Raw genomic sequence first — 18,857 nt, 5'->3', positions numbered from 1 at the left:
CCTAGGGAAAACCCACTCAGACACGGTAAGAACATACAAACTCCTGACAGACAGCGTGGGATTCGAACCTGGTTTCCCGATCGGTGGCACTGTAGAAGCGCTACGTCAACCAGGCCGCCGGGTTTAAATTGCTGGAATTAGCTTCTGCTGTGCTATAAATAAGAAAATGTAAATATTTTTTAAAATGTAAAATCAGGTAAGGAGCATTTGACAGGTCTTGGCCTGTATGACTGATTCTTTAATGCTTTGGTGAGACCTCGCATGGTGTGGGGAGCAGATTTGGCCTCCTCATTTAAGAAAGGATGTGCTGACGTTGGAGAGGGTTCAGAAGAGGTACACAGGGATAATTTTGAGAATGAAAGGGTTATACGAGGGACGTTTGTCAGCTCTCGGCCTGTACTCGTTGGAATTTAGGAGAATGGTGAGGAATCTCATTGAAACATTTTGAATGTTGAAAGGCGTGGACAGAGTGGATGTAGAAAGGATGTTTCCCACGGTGGGAGAGTCCAGGACAAGAGGGCACAACTTCAGGATGGAAGGGTGTCTGCTTAGAACAGAGATACAGAGGAATTTCTTCAGCCAGAGGGTGGTGAATTTGTGCCACAGGCAGTTGTGGAGGCCAGGTGTGTTTAAGGCAAAGATTGATAGGGCATCAAAGGATATGTATGGGAAGTCCAGGCATGGATCAGCTCATGATTTGATGTGCTGAATACCCGATTTCTGCTCCTTGTAGCATAGACGCAATTCTAGGCTGTGTGACGGACCCACTGTGATCTTTGTCCTCTCTCCTCCCCCACTCTCTCCCCCTCTGAACCCAATTCATCATCATCCTCACCGCCTGCTCCGTGTTTCTGGGTGTTCCCCTCTCCTCGCTGTGCCTCTGCTCACCCCTCTGTCCCTTACTCACCCCCTCGCTGTCCCCACCTCTCCTCCCTCCGTCCACTTCCTCAACCCTTCATTCCCCCAACGCCTCTCCTCATTCCCTCGCCGTCCCCTTCCCCTCTCCTTTCCCCGCCCCCCCTCACCCATCTCCTCAACCTCTCCCTGCCACCACGCCTGTCTCACCAACTTTCCCCTCTCCGCCCCTTTCTCCACGTCCCACACCCAAGGTGGTGAACCCATACCACTTACGGGTCCGTCGGAGGAACACTTCAACGGGGACCCATTCGAAGATGAGCCTGCAGCTCTATCAGGTGGACAGCAGGACCTACCTGGTGGACTTCCGCAACATTGACGGTATGTGCACCCTTCTCTCCCTCCCCCTTCTCTCCCTCCCCCTTCTCCCCCTCCCCCTTCTCCCCCTCCCCCTTCTCCCCCTCCCCCTTCTCCCCCTCCCCCTTCTCCCCTCCCCCTTCTCCCCCTCCCCCTTCTCCCCCTCCCCCTTCTCCCCCTCCCCCTTCTCCCCCTCCCCCTCCCCCTTCTCCCCCTCCCCCTTCTCCCCCTCCCCCTTCTCCCCCTCCCCCTTCTCCCCCTCCCCCTTCTCCCCCTTCTCCCCCTTCTCCCCTTCTCCCCCTCCCCCTTCTCCCCCTCCCCCTTCTCCCCCTCCCCCTTCTCCCCCTTCTCCCCCTCCCCCTTCTCCCCCTCCCCCTTCTCCCCCTCCCCCTTCTCCCCCTCCCCCTTCTCCCCCTCCCCCTTCTCCCCCTCCCCCTTCTCCCCCTCCCCCTTCTCCCCCTCCCCCTTCTCCCCCTCCCCCTTCTCCCCCCTCCATTGCCCTCCCCTTCCTCTCATAGTCCAAGTGGGTAGGGGTTAAGCCAGAAGCACTTGGTGGACTTTACAGCTGTGGCTATGTGCATCCCCCTGGGGCCCGAGGGAGGGTCCGGGTTCCCTAGAATTAGAGGTCAGGTCAGGGTTTCCTTGGGTCAGAGGTCAGGTCTGAGCTCCCGGGGTCAGAGGTCAAGTTGGAGTTGCTCTTGGCAGGTCATGGTTCAGCCCTGTTCTCCTCCTGTTGTTGTTCTCCCTTGGTTCAGAAGTCAGGTCATAGTTTGCAATTCCTCCCTGGATCATGGCTGAGCCCTGTGCTCCATGACGGGTTTGCTATTCTTCTGGGGTCGGAGTTTGGGTTGAGAGTTGTGGGTCAGCTCTGCTCCCTGTGATGGGGTTTCTATTCCCCTGGGGTCGGAGGCTGGGTTGAGAGTTGTGGGTCAGCTCTGCTCCCTGTGATGGGGTTTCTATTTCCCTGGGGTCGGAGGTTGGGTTGAGAGTCAGGGGTCAGCTCTGCTCCCCATGAAGGGGTTTCTATTCCCCTGGGGTCGGAGGTTGAGTTGAGAGTCAGGGGTCAGCTCTGCTCCCCGTGATTGGGTTTCTATTCCCCTGGGGTCGGAGGTTGAGTTGAGAGTCAGGGGGTCAGCTCTGCTCCCCGTGATGGGGTTTCTATTCCCCTGGGGTCGGAGGTTGGGTTGAAGGTTGTGGGTCAGCCATGCTCTCTGTGACGGCGTTGCTCTCCTCCCACAGCGGACGAGGGCGTGGAACCGCGCTCAGGATGCACCACCCCACACCGGTCTGGTTCCATCAACAGTCACCCCTCCTCCAGCCTGAAGAGTGACTCAGACTCAGACTCCCCGGGGAGACTCGGGGATGGGCCCCTTTCCTGGTCCAGTCCCTCGCTGGGGGAACTGTCTGCTTCCACTGAGCCCAGCTCACGATCTGGCAGCCACGTCATCGAATTCTTCGAGATGTGCGCCAACCTCATCAAGCTGCTGGCCCGATAAGGGGAGGATGCCGGCCCCACCCCCCTCCCCCACCCTCCGCTTGCCGTCTCCCCCAGCCACCGCGGGGAAAACCAGATCGTCGCTTTGAAACACCTCGCACTGAACCCTCCACTCCCCTTCTGCCTGGCAGGAATGTTTCTTGGCATGGGCTGAAGGGCCTGCCTCTGGGCCGTGGTGTCTGATGTGGCCCCGTGGGTTGGGGGTACTGGGAGTCGAGTCCCCCACACTCGCCTCTGCCCACATTGCCTGCTCACCCTCCCAGCTGCCTGCCCTGCAACCTGCTCTCCCACGGCAGCCACGGAGAGGAGCCAGGTATTCATGCTGCTAGTGGGGGGGGAAGATGGCCTGCTCTTGGTATAATGACCAGGGGTTCGTTGAGGACAGAGCCTGCTCGGGATATCTGTGGAGCCACCAGCAGCTGGCATTCACTTATTTATAGTTCAGCGCAGACCAGAATGGCCGAAGGGCTGTGCTGCAGTGTTCCATGGCTCTACTTCAGCTTGGCCCTCTCTGCTAAGCAAGTGGGTTCTGCAAACCTGCCTTTCAACTCTTGTCCCTGATCCAGGCTTTGTGTGGGGAGGCAGTTCTTGACATTTATTTAGCATCTTGTCACATCCCCTCGACTGGTTGTTGGTTGCATTCCCCAGTGGGAGGTGGTCTGGTGCCTACCACAAATCGGACGCCTCGAGCTTTGGGTGCAGGTTTGGACGTCCGGCATTGGTCCACAAGAGCACCCTGCCCTCCTCGCCCTCACCCTCAGGAACCACAGCTGGCGAGCTGCTGTTCTCTACTGGTCACTTCATGGTTGGATGGGGGGGATGGGCTGTGGGCAGACATATCCAACAGGACACGGGCTGTAATTCACATTGCAGACTTCACAGGCACACCATGTGGCGGTTAGAGAATTCAGAATCACAAGAGCATCCGAAACAGGAACAGTAGTTGTCCAGCCTGCTCCACCGTTCAGCAAGATCACGGCTGATCTGGCTGTGGACTCCACTCCGCCTACCTGCACGTTCCCCAAAACCCTTAATCCATCTATCTGTGTCTTAAACGCATTCAATGAGGCAGCCCCCACTGCTTCCTTGGGTAGAGAATTTCACATATTCACCACTCCAGGTAAAGCAGTTCCTTCTCTCCGTTAGGGCATCACGGTTGACACAACTCCTTTACAACACCAGCGATCAAGACTGGGGTTCGAATCCCGCGCTGTCTGTAAGGAGCTTGTTCGTTCTCCCCGTGACCTCGTAGGTTTTCCCTGTGGGCTCCAGTTTCCTCCCACCATTGGAGACGTACCAGGGATTGTTGGTCAAATTGGGCGGCACGGGCTGAAATGGCCTGTTACCATGCTGTATGTTTAAATTTAATTTTAATCTGCACCCACAAGAAACAGGAGCAGGAGTTGGTCATCTGGCCCGTTGAGCCTGCTCCACCTTTCGATAAGATCACGGCTGATTTTTCCTGAAGTCCGAGTCTGTGATCCCTAAGTCTAGTCTTACCTTCCTCTTGTAATAACGTCTCTGCTTCTATCATTGTATTATGTTTCTGCAAGATCACCCCATACCTTCGAAACTCCAACAAATACAGTTCCAGACAACCAAATCTCTCATATTCTATCCCCTTCATCTCTGGAATCCACCTGGTGAACCTCCTCTGCACCGCCTCCAAAGCCACTGTATCCTTTCTCCAGTCAGGAGACCAGAACTGCGCGCAGTGCCCCAGATGCTCCCTCACCAGGACCTTGTCCAGCTGCAGCAGAACCTCCCTGTTCCTAAATTCAATCCCTCCAGCAACGAAGGCCAACATTCCATTTGCCTTCCAGATCTAGCAGAGACCACGCAGTGGAAGCTGATCTCCATTTCTTGTGCAGTTGTGCTGTTCGGGAAGACCACCGTGTGACCAGCAAGCGCCCCTTTTATCCTCTCCCAGTTTTCCTCCCAGTCCCGCTTCCACTAACTCGTGCCCTGCTCAGTGCATCCATGCACGATACCCAGTCTCCCTCCTCTTGTCTTTTTCAGAGAGGATGCAGATGAGATTTAGCAGGATGTTGCCTAGATTGGAGAACATGCCATATCAGGGATGAAGGTCGAGAGGTGACTTAATAGAGATGTACCAGATTATGGGTTGGTGACCGTGCTGTTCACCGGCAGGTCCGTGAGCTGCTGAATCACCTTGCCTTCCCCTAACAGTGGGGCACGGTCTGCGTTGCAGGATCTGGACCTCACGTCTTGCCTCAGCGCCTTGCACCGTTCTGCTCTGTAAACCTTACAGGGCTGGATCCCTGACTGGAGGGTTCCTCCAGGAAACTGATCTCACGGTCAGCTCCCTCATCCCCGATCTCAATCTCCTGCCTGATGTCGACCCACATGTTTCCTGATACACCCTCCTGCCTCACGTTGTTCCACTGTTCCCGATGCCAACCTCCTACCTTAAGTCAATCCCCTTATTCCCGATCTCTCGACCCCCCCCCCCCCCAGGTGTCCGATCTCAACCTCCTGCCTGATGTCGACCTCCTTGGCAATGTTCCACTGCATAAGGAGCCCTCACCCTAGGGCCACGGGAGCCGGTGTTTCACTGCAGAGGAAAGTTTCCCCCACCTAGTCCATGTTCAAATACCATCAGAGAAACAAAGGCCGTGAGGGGAAGCAGAGTTGAGCCGCACACCAAGAGGAGAGACTGAGGCACTGGTTCCAACAGATGGCAGTGGACATTGGGCTGGGACAGGTGTCCACCTGTAAAGCCGTCTTCCACTGCCTTTACAACCCATCCAGGCAGGAGTAAAACGTGAAAGAATACGGATGCAGTCGTTGAAGTAAAAACACTCGGCAGGTCAAACTCTCCTTTATGTAGCAGCGTAACCACGTTTTGGGCTTGAGCCCTTCATCAAGGTGTGAAAAAATGTTGGCAGGTGCCCGAACAAAATGATGGGAGGGAAGAAGGAGCACAGGCCCAAAAGCAGGAGGTAATGGGGGGCGGGGGGGGGAGCACACCAGCCAACGGGGGGAGGGGTCGATCTGAATGGATAGAAGGGGGTGGAAAACGAGGGAAGGGAGGTAGAACGGGGAGTGCTGTGGCAGAAATTGGAGGTCAGTGTTAATGCCCAGACAGAATATTAGGTGCTGCTTGGATAGAGCAAGCCGCCTCTCCTGGCCCTTCCCACCCACCTTTTAGTTTGGGTGCTTGCCGGCATTTTTCCATTCCTTGAGGAAGGGATCAATCCCGAAACATTGATTATGTATCTTTGCCACATAAAGTTTGTTGTTTGACCTGCTGAGTTTCTCCCAAGCATTTGAACCCATCTGGACAAATGGGGCAGGGAAGGGAGTTCACCCCTGCTAGGCTGAACAGTCACCAGGCAGCCTCGCCCCCAACAGTCCTCTTGCAGAAGAATCGGAGACCTCACTGAAGCCGCGGAGCATGAAGGGTGCACCTCGAGGTATGAAGGGCTCAGGCCTGGCAGTGTCGATTATATGTCTTTACCTCTGGTGGATGCTGAATTCCTCCAGTATCTCTACTTTGACAGCAGCGCAGCAGTATGACGGTCCACTGGCTACCTCCTTTCCCGCCCACAAAGTTTCTGTCACCTCCACTCTTCCCACTCAGGAGAAGGCAGGGTGAGGGGCTTCAGCTTGGAAGGATTTCATGCTGTATCCCATCTGCGCTGCCCTCATCGTTGCCATTGAGGATGCGGTGAAGCCCCACTCAGCACACAGGAACTGGGCTGGAGTGGACCCAGGCGGTTGGGGTGGGGGAGGTGCAGAGGTCTCACATCGCCTGGGGTCTGCTGGCGTTATTGGTGATGCAGGAATTCAGTGTTAAGAGATTTGGGAACCCTTCAATGAGGTTAAAGACCAGCAACTAGGATCTTGCTTTTGGAAGGGTAAGGAGCCCGCCCTTGTAGGAGGGACCTGGAACAACTACTGGGTGCATTGTATGAGGAGGACCTTTTCTATTTTGCGAACATCTAACTTTGTAGTTTTTATTTTGTAGGCCTTGTCCACACTGATCTGTAATTCACTACTGAATATACAGTAGTAATAGGTCTTTTCCCACATCAAGGCTTTCAGAAAGGATTACAGTAAATAAATGCAACTAATTTTGTAAGAAAAAATAAATGGTGATTTTAAAGTCAGTCAACTCACTGACTGCTGTGTTATTAATTTCCAGTGATCTCCATTTTGGCTCAGACACCCCTCCACTGCAGATTTGGTGCAGGTTAGATTTGGGATGAAGCTCCCTCTACACCACACATGTCAAACTCTGGAGATCATTTAAAAAATGTAATAGAGGTGGCCCGCCCTGCAGCGAGAGCCGATGCTGTTTTTTCGTAATGTCACCCCCACCATCCTCCCCCTTCATTGCACATCCTTCCCCACCCCCTAACTATCCCCTCCCCCTAAAACCACCCCCCTTAAAAGATGGCCAGAATATTCTCAAAAAGGAATCCAGAATGGTAAAGTTCCACAAACCTGCTGGGAATCCTAACAACACCCGGGCATCAGATCCATGGGACGCGGAGGGAGCAAGAGTGTTGCAGGTTGACCGTGCAAACTTTGAGAACGGGGAAAACAAAATTGTAGCACGAGAAGTCTGTCGATGTCATCAGCCGGCAAGCCAGTTGGAAGGCTCCCCGCACAACCAGTCACTTCTCCCACCTGTCGAGCGGTGCGGCAGATTGGCGAGCGCCTGTGATTTCCTGTCGGCACGATGGATATGGCAGGCTGCACACGGCCCCCGCTGTTCCGCAAAGGCTGATCGGCAGCGCGCTGGGCCTGAGTGGGTGGGTAAGCAGGGGTGGGCAGAGGGTGTAGGTGAGGAGTAATGGGCAGGGGAAGTTATGGTGGTGTGAGGGGCAGTTAGAGGGAGGGATGAGTAGAAGGAGGGGTGGATAGGGAAGAAGTAAAAGGGGAGGGGCAGGATGAGTAGGGGAGGGGTGATTAGAGGGTGAGAGACAGGTAGAGGGAGGAACAGGTTGAGGGGAGAGGCAGTAGAGGGGCGTGTATAGGATGGGGTGGGTAGAGGCAGAGCGAGTGGAGTGAGGGGTGAGTAAAGGTTGGGTAAAGGGCTGGTCAGGTAGAGGGATGGTGGGTCGAGGGTGAATAGAGGCCTAGAGCCTGAGGAGTGTGCAGGAAATGCTGAGTCCTGATGCAGGCCAAAATGGACACAGCCTGTGAATGCTGACTACATCTCCACAGGGACCAAATAGGTTTCCCTCAGGTCAAGCAAAGGGTGAACTTGAGCTACCTACTCCTGACCTGTAACATTATCCTCCTAAAGTTATATCCTAAAGTTTAACATTACATATGTTGAAAGAAGAGAAAACATGCAGATGTTGTTGAAAATTTTCAATAAATATTTAGTTCGGCCCTCGACTTAGTCCAAGTTTTTAATTTTGACCCTCTGTGAATTTGAGTTTGACACCCCTGCTCTACACTATCCCTTCACACACTCCCAGCCCAGCGACAGCAGTGAAACTTCCTCTGCATTGTCTCCTGGGGGGGGGGGGGGGGGAGGGGGGAACGTGACAAGAGTAAGAACTCCCATTGCATGTGTGATTACACTCTTACAAGGCAGGTTGGATGCAGAGTGAACCTTCCTCTAAATTGTTCCATCACAGACTCCCAGGGCACAGGTTAGATACAGAGTGAAACTTCCTCCACGCTGTGTTATCACAGACACGACTGAGTAGAACTCCCTCCAAATTGTGTGATTGTATTCTTCCAAGGCACAGGTCAGAGTGAATCTTCCTCTAAACTGTCGCGTCACAGCACAGAATTTCATCTGCGTTGTATAATTAAACTCCTATGAGACTTTGTTAGATACAGAATGAAACTTGCACTAAACGGTCCCATCTCGGACTCCCATTGAACACTACACCACAGAAACAGGCCCTTCTAGTCTGTGCAGAACCATTTTTCTGCCGAGTCCCACTGACCAAGTCCCTAGCCCTCTGCACCTCTCCCATCCATGTACTGGTCCAAATTCTTCTTAAATGGTTAAAATTGAGCCCGCATTCACCATTTCAGCTCATTCTACACTCCCACCACTGTGTGAAGAAGTTCCCCCTAAACTTTTACCCTTAACCCTCATCCTCTGGTTTATCTCACCGATCCTCAGTGGAAAAAGCCAACCTACATTTACTCTGTCCCCCTCATCATTTTAAATATCAAGTCTCCCCTCATTCTTCTATGCTTCAGGGAAGAAAGTCCGAATCTTTCCCTGTAACTCAGTTCCTGAAGTCTGGCCCTCTTATTGATCTCTTTCCTGTAGTTCAATGACCAAAACTGCACACAATTCTCCAAATTTGGCCTCACCAATGTCTTGTACAGGGTACAGAGTGAAGCTAAAAAAAAAATGGCTGGTGGAACTCCGTTGCAGCTGAGTTTCCCTGCTGGAACTCCTCCATGGACCTCCCTCCAACAGAACGTTTCAATGTTGACTCCTAGGATGAGTCAGTGGTGAAGAATGTGAATGGAATATTGACGCCAAATCGAGAGGGATAGGATACAAGAGCAGGGATGGGATGTTGAGGCTTTATAAGGCCATGGTGAGGCCCCCCTTGGAGTACGGGTATAGTTTAAGAAAGGATAGGAGAGGGTTCAGAGAAGATTCTCAATAATAATTCCTGGAATGAAGGGAATCAGCATATGAGGAGCGTTTGCCATCTCTTGGACTGGACTCCTTGGAGTTTGGAAGAATGAGAGGGGACCTCAGAAGCATTTTGAATGTTGAAAGGCCTGGTGGACAAGGAAGATGTGGCAAAGTTGTTTACCTTGTAAGGGAGTTTATACATGCAGCGCACATGTAGACTCTTGGTCCAGGACAAGAGAGCACAGCTTCAGGGTTGAAGGCCGTGCATCTAAAAGTGATGTGGAGGAAATTCTTTAGCCAGAGAGGGTGAGCTTCTGGAATTTGCTACCACGGGTGGCTGTGGAGGCCAGGACATTGGGTGTATTTAAGGCAGAGATTGAGAGGTATCTTTCTCGTCACAGTATCAAAGATTATGGGGAGAAAACGGGAGTGGGAGAATGGAATGGTGGAGCAGATTTGATGGGTTGAATGGCCTGCTCTTATGGTCTTGTTCCAGCATCTGCATTTCTCTAGTGCATCTTCAGAGTGAAGGCCCTTCTACACTATCCCTGTGGGTCGCTCCCACAGGGGTTAGTGAGAATTAGGTACTTTGCAAAGTCCTGAGACACTCTCCTGTCAAATGTTACAGGGAAGGGAAAACGTGGGTAAGATTCAGAGCAAAGCTCTTCTCGGAGTCCAGCGAGTGTTTAAATGGCTGGTAATGTCTTTTTATCCTTATTAGTGTGGTCATCGGATGCCCCCCAAAGTTCCTCAACATGGTTATCCAACTGCACAAAAACCAAAAAGGTCAGGTCAGATACAGCAATGAGCTCTCTGAACCCTTCTCCATTAACAATGGCGTGAAGCAAGGGTGCATTCTCGCACCAACCCTCTTTTCAATCTTCTTCAGCATGATGCTGAACCAAGCCATGAAAGACCCCAACAATGAAGACGCTGTTTACATCCGGTACCGCACGGATGGCAGTCTCTTCAATTTGAGGCACCTGCAAGCTCACACCAAGACACAAGAGAAACTTGTCCGTGAACTACTCTTTGCAGACGATGCCGCTTTAGTTGCCCATTCAGAGCCAGCTCTTCAGCGCTTGACGTCCTGTTTAGTGGAAACTGCCAAAATGTTTGGCCTGGAAGTCAGCCTGAAGAAAACTGAGGTCCTCCATCAGCCAGCTCCCCACCTTGACTACCAGCCCCCCCACATCTCCATCGGGCACACAAAACTCAAAACAGTCAACCAGTTTACCTATCTCGGCTGCACCATTTCATCAGATGCAAGGATCGACAACGAGATAGACAACAGACTCGCCAAGGCAAATAGCGCCTTTGGAAGACTACACAAAAGAGTCTGGAAAAAAACCAACTGAAAGACCTCAAAAATAAGCGTATACAGAGCCATTGTCATACCCACACTCCTGTTCGGCTCCGAATCATGGGTCCTCTACCGGCATCACCTACGGCTCCTAGAATGCTTCCACCAGCGTTGTCTCTGCTCCATCCTCAGCATTCATTGGAGCGCCTTCATCCCTAACGTCGAAGTACTCGAGATGGCAGAGGCCGACAGCATCGAGTCCACGCTGCTGAAGATCCAGCTGCGCTGGGTGGGTCACGTCTCCAGAATGGAGGACCATCGCCTTCCCAAGATCGTGTTATATGGGGAGCTCTCCACTGGCCACCGTGACAGAGGTGCACCAAAGAAAAGGTACAAGGACTGCCTAAAGAAATCTCTTGGTGACTGCCACATTGACCTCCGCCAGTGGGCTGATATCGCCTCAAACCGTGCATCTTGGCGCCTCACAGTTTGGCGGGCAGCAACTTCCTTTGAAGAAGACCGCAGAGCCCACCTCACTGACAAAAGACAAAGGAGGAAAAACCCAACACCCAACCCCAACCAACCAATTTTCCCCTGCAACCACTGCAATCGTGTCTGCCTGTCCCGCATCGGACTTGTCAGCCACAAACGAGCCTGCAGCTGACGTGGACATTTACCCCCTCCATAAATCTTCGTCTGCGAAGCCAAGCCAAAGAAGAAGAAGTGTGGTCAGCTGGACTTAGATTTCATCATAATTTGAAGACAAACCAAGCCCAGTATATAGTCAAGAGCTATTGGATAAATAATTCCAGTTCCAGCCCTGCTCAACAACAATGGGAAAACTACCACAGCACTATATTTTATTCCCTTTTGCAAAGCTGGTTTAATTGGTGATTACTAAAAAAAAATAATTTAAGGTGGTTTCTCATGTAGATAGGGCGGTGAAGAAGGCCTTTGGTCTGGTGGCCTTTATAAATCATAGCATAATATATAGGAGCTGGGAGGTGATGTTGAGACTGTTCAAGGCATTGATGAGGCCAAATCTGGAATAATGTGTGCAGTTCTGGCCCCCAAATTATAGGAAGGATATCAATAAGGTAGAGAGGGTGCAGAGAAGATTTACTAAAATGTTGCCTAGATTGCAGTATCTAGAATATGGAGAAAGACTGAGTGGACTGGGTCTTTATTCATTGGAGCGTAGAAGGTTGAGGGGGGATTTGATAGAGGTCTTTAAAATTATGAGGGGGATAGACTGAGTAGATGTGAATAGGCTCTTCCCCTTGAGGGTAGGAGAGATTGGAACGAGTTGATGGTTAGGGGACAAAAGTTTAGAAGTAACATGAGAGGGGGCCTCTTCACTCAGAGAGCGGTGACTCAAATTGGGAAGAGGTGGTTGCAGCAGGGTCAATTTTGACATTTAAGAGAAGATTGGATGAGTGCATGGATGTGAGGGGATTGGAGGGTTATGGACAGGGAGAAGGTAGGTGGGACTAGAGGAGATCACTTAAATCGGTGCAGACTGGAGGGGCCGAGAAGGCCTGATTCCATACTGTAAATTATATGGTTAATATTGGAGTATTTTATTTACACACTCAAATTTCATACATCACCCTCCAGTACACTCGAGTCCCTGTGGTGCCCACCAGTCCTGGGAATCTCCATTGTACCCGTGGACATCTTGTGGTCCTACGGGGATGTGCGGGTACAGACATAATGTCCAGGAGATGGGCAGGTAGCTTTGGGCGAACCCTCGATTACTTGGAACCCTGAAAGGGCAACTTGGCCAGGCCCAGGAGCAAAATGACCAGGGGATCTCCTGAGCAACACACCCCACTTCCTCACAGGACAACCAAAGATAAGGCCATGAGGCATAGGAGCAGCAATAGGCCATTCAGCCCATCCAGTCTGCCTTGCCATCCAATCATGAGCTGATCCATTTTTCCCACTGCCCACCATAACCTTTGATGCCCTAGCTAATCAAGAACCTATCAATCTCTGCCGTAAATGACCCGGCGGCGACAACCACCTGTGTCGGCAAATTCCTCAGATTCACCACACTCCAGCTGAAGAAATTCCTCTCCCATCTCTGTTCTCAGTGGGGACATCCTTTGTATGAGGAGAGGTCATGGCTGTCACGAGAGGGCACTCCTGCCCACCTAGTCGGAGGACACACCAGCTGCCAGTCAAGCTCCTGTTCTGCCCCACCTATCAGCACACACCTTGCTGTTGACCTACGTTCATTACCTGGCCTACACTCTCCAACCTGCCTGTACTTGACCCTCAGGTCATTGGCTGCCATAATTACATTAGCCTGCCTGGCATCGAGCCGTTGCCCCCACTGCCCACCCAGTCCATCACCTGGGTTGGACTCCCCAGCACTATAAAGGTGCCATGCACCCTTTGCTCTCTTGCCATCTTCGAGGGACCCCCCCAGCTCCACCCTGGGCTAAGAAACGTGGACTGGGGAAGCTGCTGGTGAGATAAGGGAACCGTATAACAGGGCTGATCAATGTTCCTGGATTAGATCAGGGCCGTGTTCACCCAGAGCCAACGGTGGAGGGACACAAATTTACTTTTCCTTGATTGTATGCATGTGTCTCTCTTAGTTCCTACGCCCGTTTATTAGCTTGTGTGTGTGTGTGTTTCATTGCTGCTACTATTTTCCCCACACTGTTGAATTCTTATTGCCAACCAAGTGCAGTTCCCACACTAAGTAATAAACTGTCCGTGTTTGTTCACCGTTATTCAGCCCTTCCCATGGTCATTGTATATACCTTGTGTGTGAGAGTGTGGGTGCACCTGCGACTCGTCACCACCCAGCATGGGGGGCGGGGTGGAGAGGGGGGATGCCCAGGCTGAAGGGGGCCACTCCGAATCCACTGAAATGCATGCCGTCTCCCAAAAAAGAGTTCACCCAGCTTGCTGACCGGCATCATCAGCGACTGGGCAAGCACCTGGCTGCTCCACCTATGGCATATCCCAATTTGAGCCTTGCCCACCAAGAGGTGAGCACCCTGGGGAACCTCTCTGACCAGCAGAGCATTAACAACACCCTGTGGGCACCATAGCCAGAGGTCCAGGAAGGCACCAGCCTGTGGGATTGGGTAATGACTGCGGTGGAGGGTCTGGCACCCCACCCTCCTGGAGTGGGATCTACACGGGTGCCCACAATGGGGCACCATCAGTGAGGGCACTCGGGTCATTGGAGAGTGGGCGCTGGTCCACAGCATCTACCAGGGGGCCCGTGACCACAACTTTCTCGAAAACACCCATGTGACTGGTACCTTAGCAGGGTATCTAATCCCCACCACGTGTCCCAGTTTAAAATCCATAATTCTATCCCTCATGGCACTGGCTAACGGGAGGACAGTCCAGCTTGCCATCACCCTCCTGGAAGGGATTGGAATACATGCAGCGGCGGACACCCACCCAGGTCTGTAGGGCTGCAAACATGTTTCCCCCACTATACGCGCAGGCAGCTGTATTCAGACCTGCTGCACTTGGGAGCCGACTGTAATTTCATAGATGGGATTCCCCCCCCAAACTTTACATGCGGTGGAAGAGGCTATATTGGAGGGGAAGGCAGGCCAGTTAGAAACCAACCCCCGGACACTTGCGGCCACCCTGCTCTCAAGGCGTAGCTCAGGGAGCTCCTTAGACAGAAAATGTCCCATCTCCACAAGCAGGACAATTCACCCACTAGGTGGTGGTCCCCCACCTCCAATAGGATGAAGACCGCCCCCTTCGGCGAATTTACTCCATTGCCCTCTCCCAGCCAGGGGACCTGAGGCCACATATACCTGTTACTGTATTCTGGGGGGAAGGGAACACATAAAGGTGGATGGCACTTGTCAGCACAGGTGCTGGACACACCACCATCCCAGGCCACCCCACCACATGGAAGGGCCCAGCCATGCAGATGGAGGGGTTAGGGTGCACCATGTTATCCGCAAGGGAGGTCACGCTCCCCCTAGCCATGGCAAACCACCCTCCCCGAGCAGTAAAAGCCCTTCACCCAAATGTATCCTTGGAATTAATGTGCTAAAGGGACAGCAGCTGAAACCAACAGGGTAAAGTTTACCTTTGGGGTTGGGCCACTGTTGTAGTTGGAGTGGCTAAGTGGGAACTGTCGGACTCTGGCTTTAACTTACTCTTAATTTAGTCTATGTGTAGTCTGAGTCCAGCGCGTTCTTTGAATGAAGTGATAGGAGAAGGTATTCGGTTCAACAGTAAATTTATTACACAGCACAAGAATAAAACTTAACAGAGCTCTGGGTCACTCATTAGTTCATAGGTCACCTGCACAGTGAGCTACTCCCCAAGACTGACCCCTATTGTCCAGTTGGCTCAGTTTATATAGATCAACCTTATCATACAGAACAAAAGTTGGCTTCCTTTGCTAGATTTCATTATCATACAGAACAAAAGTTGTCTTCCTTTGCTAGATCTTTTTGCATAAGGGTTATCACCAGTCATCTCCTGTTTTGCAGATATCTGGGGTGTAGCACTCCCATCTTAATCCTCCAGGTCAGACTAAGCTGTTGTGTTGATCAGAAATTAATTCATCCCCAGATATTTCTAATCACCATTCTGTTCTTGTCTGGCCAATTTCTGCTGTTCTCTTTAACACCTCCTCCTGCCTTAATCTTCCTCCTAGACTGGTTTTCCATTCCCTTTGTTTCTTGCAGGCCATTCTTTGTTCTGATCTGGCCTGTGTCTCCTGTGCTACTCACCACCTCCTTTAGTTTGAGCATTCCTCCTAAATCGTTTTATGCATTTCCTCTCCCTGTATTTTGGAGCAGACAATTTTGCTCAGCCAACTTTGCTCCATGCTGTGATTGCCACTTAATCACATTCCTCTTTTCCCCTGAACCATGCAGTAAATATACACTTATTAATTAATCATTTATTTCATAATGTTTTCACCCCTAGATTCCAACAGAACCCATACTCATCTCCCCCCCCCCACCACCCATCAGTACAGAGTGCTGGGGGGGAAGACATCGGGGACATCCAAGGCCCTCCAATTCTTGCTAAGGGAAGGGAAGGTGTTAGTAGACCCACACCCTCCCCTTTCAATAGTCCAGTCTGGCCTGTTCGCAAAAAGAACAGATTATGAGGCATGAAGTAGCCCCCCCTCCCCCCCTCAGCCGCTGGGCCCCGATATAGCCACCCTGGTAGAGGACAAGCCCTGGTTTGCATTTTTCTCCATCCCCCTCCATCAAGATTGCCAGGAGCAATTTGCATTTACATGACAGACAATACACTTTCTGTCTTCCACCCCAGGGCTATGTACACAGCCCTCCCATCTACAGTAAACACCATTGAACTTCCCTCCCGGAGATGTCAACAGCCCATATGTAGACAACATCCTGTTGCAGGGGCCCCTCTGAGGCCATTGTCTCACAAGTGCTGGACATGCTAATGTCCAAAGGCTGGGCAATTATCATTGAAAGGAGTAGGGCCCCAACCTGTCTATCCAGTTCCTTGGAATTCAGTGGCATTCTGAAAGTTGTGGGTGGGGGTGCTCGAGACAGCCAAATATAAAATGTTAAACTAATGCTTCCTAGATCTCTCTATCGGATCTCATGAAAAAAAGTCACATTTGTATGGGGTCCGGAACAGCACCCCACCTTTGAAACAGCAATACAGGCCGTGGAGCAGGTGCTGCCACTGTCATCCCGGCCAGGCAGGTGTCCCCTTTGAGTTACATTCCAATGAGGGGCCAGCCAGATGATCGCCGAATGGAGCACCTGGCAGAAACACCAAGGGTGCAGTGACCCACTCGGCTTTTGGAGCAAGACATCCGAGGGGTGGAATGTACGGGGAGAGGTCGTGGCTGTCACGAGAGAGCACTCCTCCCCACCTAGTCGGAGGACACACCAGCTGCCAATCAAGCTCCTGTTCTGCCCCAGCTATCAGAACACACCTTGCTGTTGGCCCACGTTCATTACCTGTTTGCGTTTGTTCACCGTATTCAGCCCTTCCCTCGGTCATTGTATATACCGTGTATGAATGTGTGTGAGAGAGTGCGTGTGTGAGTGCGTGTGTATGTGTAAACTGAGTGTGAGTGCGTGTATGTGTAGAGTGTGTGTGAGAGAGTGCGTGTGTGTGTGTGAGTGCATGTGTGAGAGAGTGTATGTGTAAAGTGTGTGTGAGAGAGTGCGTGTGTATGTGTAGAGTGTGTGGGTGTAGAGAGTGTGTGAGAGTGCGTGTGTGTGTGTGTAGAGTGTGTAGAGAGTGCGTGTGTGTGTGAGAGAGTATGCGTGTGCTTGTGTAGAGTGCGTGCGTGTGTAGCGTTTGGGTATATGTGTAGAGTGTGTGCATGTGTGTGTGAGAGTGTGTAGAGAGTGTGCATCTGTGTGAGAGTGTGGGTGTGTTTGTGCAGTGTGTGTGTGTGAGTGTGTGTGTAGAGTCCATGTGTATGTGTAGAGAGTGTGAGAGTGTGCATGTGTATGTGTGTGTAGAGAGTGTGTGTGTGTAGAGAGTGTGTTTATGTGTGTGTGGAGAGTGCGTGTTTGTGTGAGTGCGCGTGTGTGAGAGAGGGCGTGTGTGTGTAGTGTACGTGTGTGTGTGAGAGAGAGTGTATGTGTGTCTGTGTAGAGAATGTGTGTGCACGCGCTGTGTATAACCTAATTTTCCCATGGCTTTGTCATGAGCAAATAAAGTTTTTGTTCTATTGAAATCTGTGTCCAGATCCTTGCCTTTGAGACCTACCAAACCTGTTTCCTCACTCGTAACACCCTTCAATCCTGAAGTTGTGCCCCCTTATCCTAAACTCTCCCACCGTGGGAAACAACCTTTTTCCATCTACTCTGTCCACGCCTTTCAACATTCAAAACGTTTCAATGAGATTGCCCCTCATTCCAATGAGGGGCCAAGAGCCATGAAACGGTCCTCGTGTTAACCCCTTCATTCCCAGAATCATCCTTGTGAACCTCCCCTGAATCCTCTCCAACTTCAGCACATCCTTTCTTAAAAGAGGAGCCCAAAACTGCTCGTAATTCTCCACGTGAGGCCTCACCAGGGCCTTATAAAGCCTCAACATCACATCCCTGCTCTTAAGTTTTATTCCTCTTGAAATGAACGGCAGCATCGCATTTGCCTTCTTCACCACCACCTCAACCTGCAAGTTCACCTTCAGGCTGTGAGAGATAATGGAATATGGGATAATGGAATATGGGTTGAATATAGGTGGAGTAAGAATGGAATGTGAGGAAGTCAGATAGATTTAGCAAGTCCTGGGGGTTGAGATTTATGAATAAGACACTTCCTGGTAAACAAGTTTACAGAAAGGCACCTAAACTGCACGTAGGCAGAATTACCTAATGCTAAACCAATCCAGGAGGCAGAAGAATTGTGATATAGAGAATTTAGGTTAAAAAGTCTTAAGTTAAAATGTGATGATTAATCATAAACAGGGAAGCCAGAACGGACAGAGAGTTTACTAGCAGTCAAGGACAGAAGGATCTGCTGAATATGTTTTTTTAAACCTATCTTTTCATGGTCAGAGTGAGAGACATGCAGGAGACAAAGGATTGATAAGAAGTGTGAGAAACAGAATTTAGTGAATGTAGAGTTCACAGCATACGTAACGAACGTGATAATTAATAATGCAGTTATACTTAGAATGTTTTTGTAATACTAACCAATTAAAACAGTATTAATAAGAAGGGGAAGGGCAAATAATAAAGGTATAAAAATCAATGCACTGTATGTATCGGGGCTTAACTGGTGAGAAACCAGTTGAGTCCAACTCTGCAGACTTGTAAATAAAGCTTGTCGTGTCATCAGTTTTAAAGAGACTCATGTGTGAGAAGTTTTATTTCTGACAAGAATGTTAAGGGGAGAGGTACCTCTGAACTGAAATAGAATGTATAAAAGTTGGGTGAGCCCCAGTACGTGTGTGTATTCCCAGGGTAAGGGGAAGCACCCAACTTTGCGCTGTTGTAAAATAAATGTTCTTTGTTCTTAATTTTTGTCTCAACTGTGATTTCACATCTGTGAAGGCACCTCTTTTTCTCACAAGGCCATCCCGCACGAGAACTCCCAGGTCCCTTTGCAACATGAGCATTGGACTGAAATGTAGCCAGAACACAAGGAACAACCCCTTCAGATATTCAAATAGAGGCTGCAACATCTCACCCTCTGTATAGACAGGGTGTACCATCAACTCCCTGGCCACAGACACCGTGGGAGTAGGGGACTGGGTCAGGGCACCAGAAATGGGGAGAACCACCCCTCCCCCCAAGTTC

The 18,857-nt window shown here is 51.0% G+C and overlaps 1 protein-coding gene across 3 annotated transcripts in view; it reads left to right on the top strand.

Moving 5' to 3' along the window:
* Window positions 1–6,845, top strand: part of prkaa1 (protein kinase, AMP-activated, alpha 1 catalytic subunit) — a 40,849-nt gene extending 34,004 nt beyond the window's left edge. For 2 of the 3 annotated variants that reach the window (XM_069884000.1, XM_069884016.1), the window contains 2 exons: window positions 1,110–1,236; window positions 2,452–6,845. In XM_069884000.1, the coding sequence (XP_069740101.1) occupies window positions 1,110–1,236; window positions 2,452–2,708 (384 nt within the window). In that variant the 3' untranslated portion in view covers window positions 2,709–6,845. The remainder of the gene's footprint in view (window positions 1–1,109; window positions 1,237–2,451) is intronic. The other variant, XM_069884007.1, reaches the window with a different exon arrangement.
* Window positions 6,846–18,857: the final 12,012 nt, after the last annotated feature.

This window comes from Narcine bancroftii, chromosome 1 (assembly GCF_036971445.1).
Source record: "Narcine bancroftii isolate sNarBan1 chromosome 1, sNarBan1.hap1, whole genome shotgun sequence".
NCBI lineage: Eukaryota > Metazoa > Chordata > Chondrichthyes > Torpediniformes > Narcinidae > Narcine > Narcine bancroftii.
This window is presented reverse-complemented; position numbering and strand designations above follow the sequence as displayed.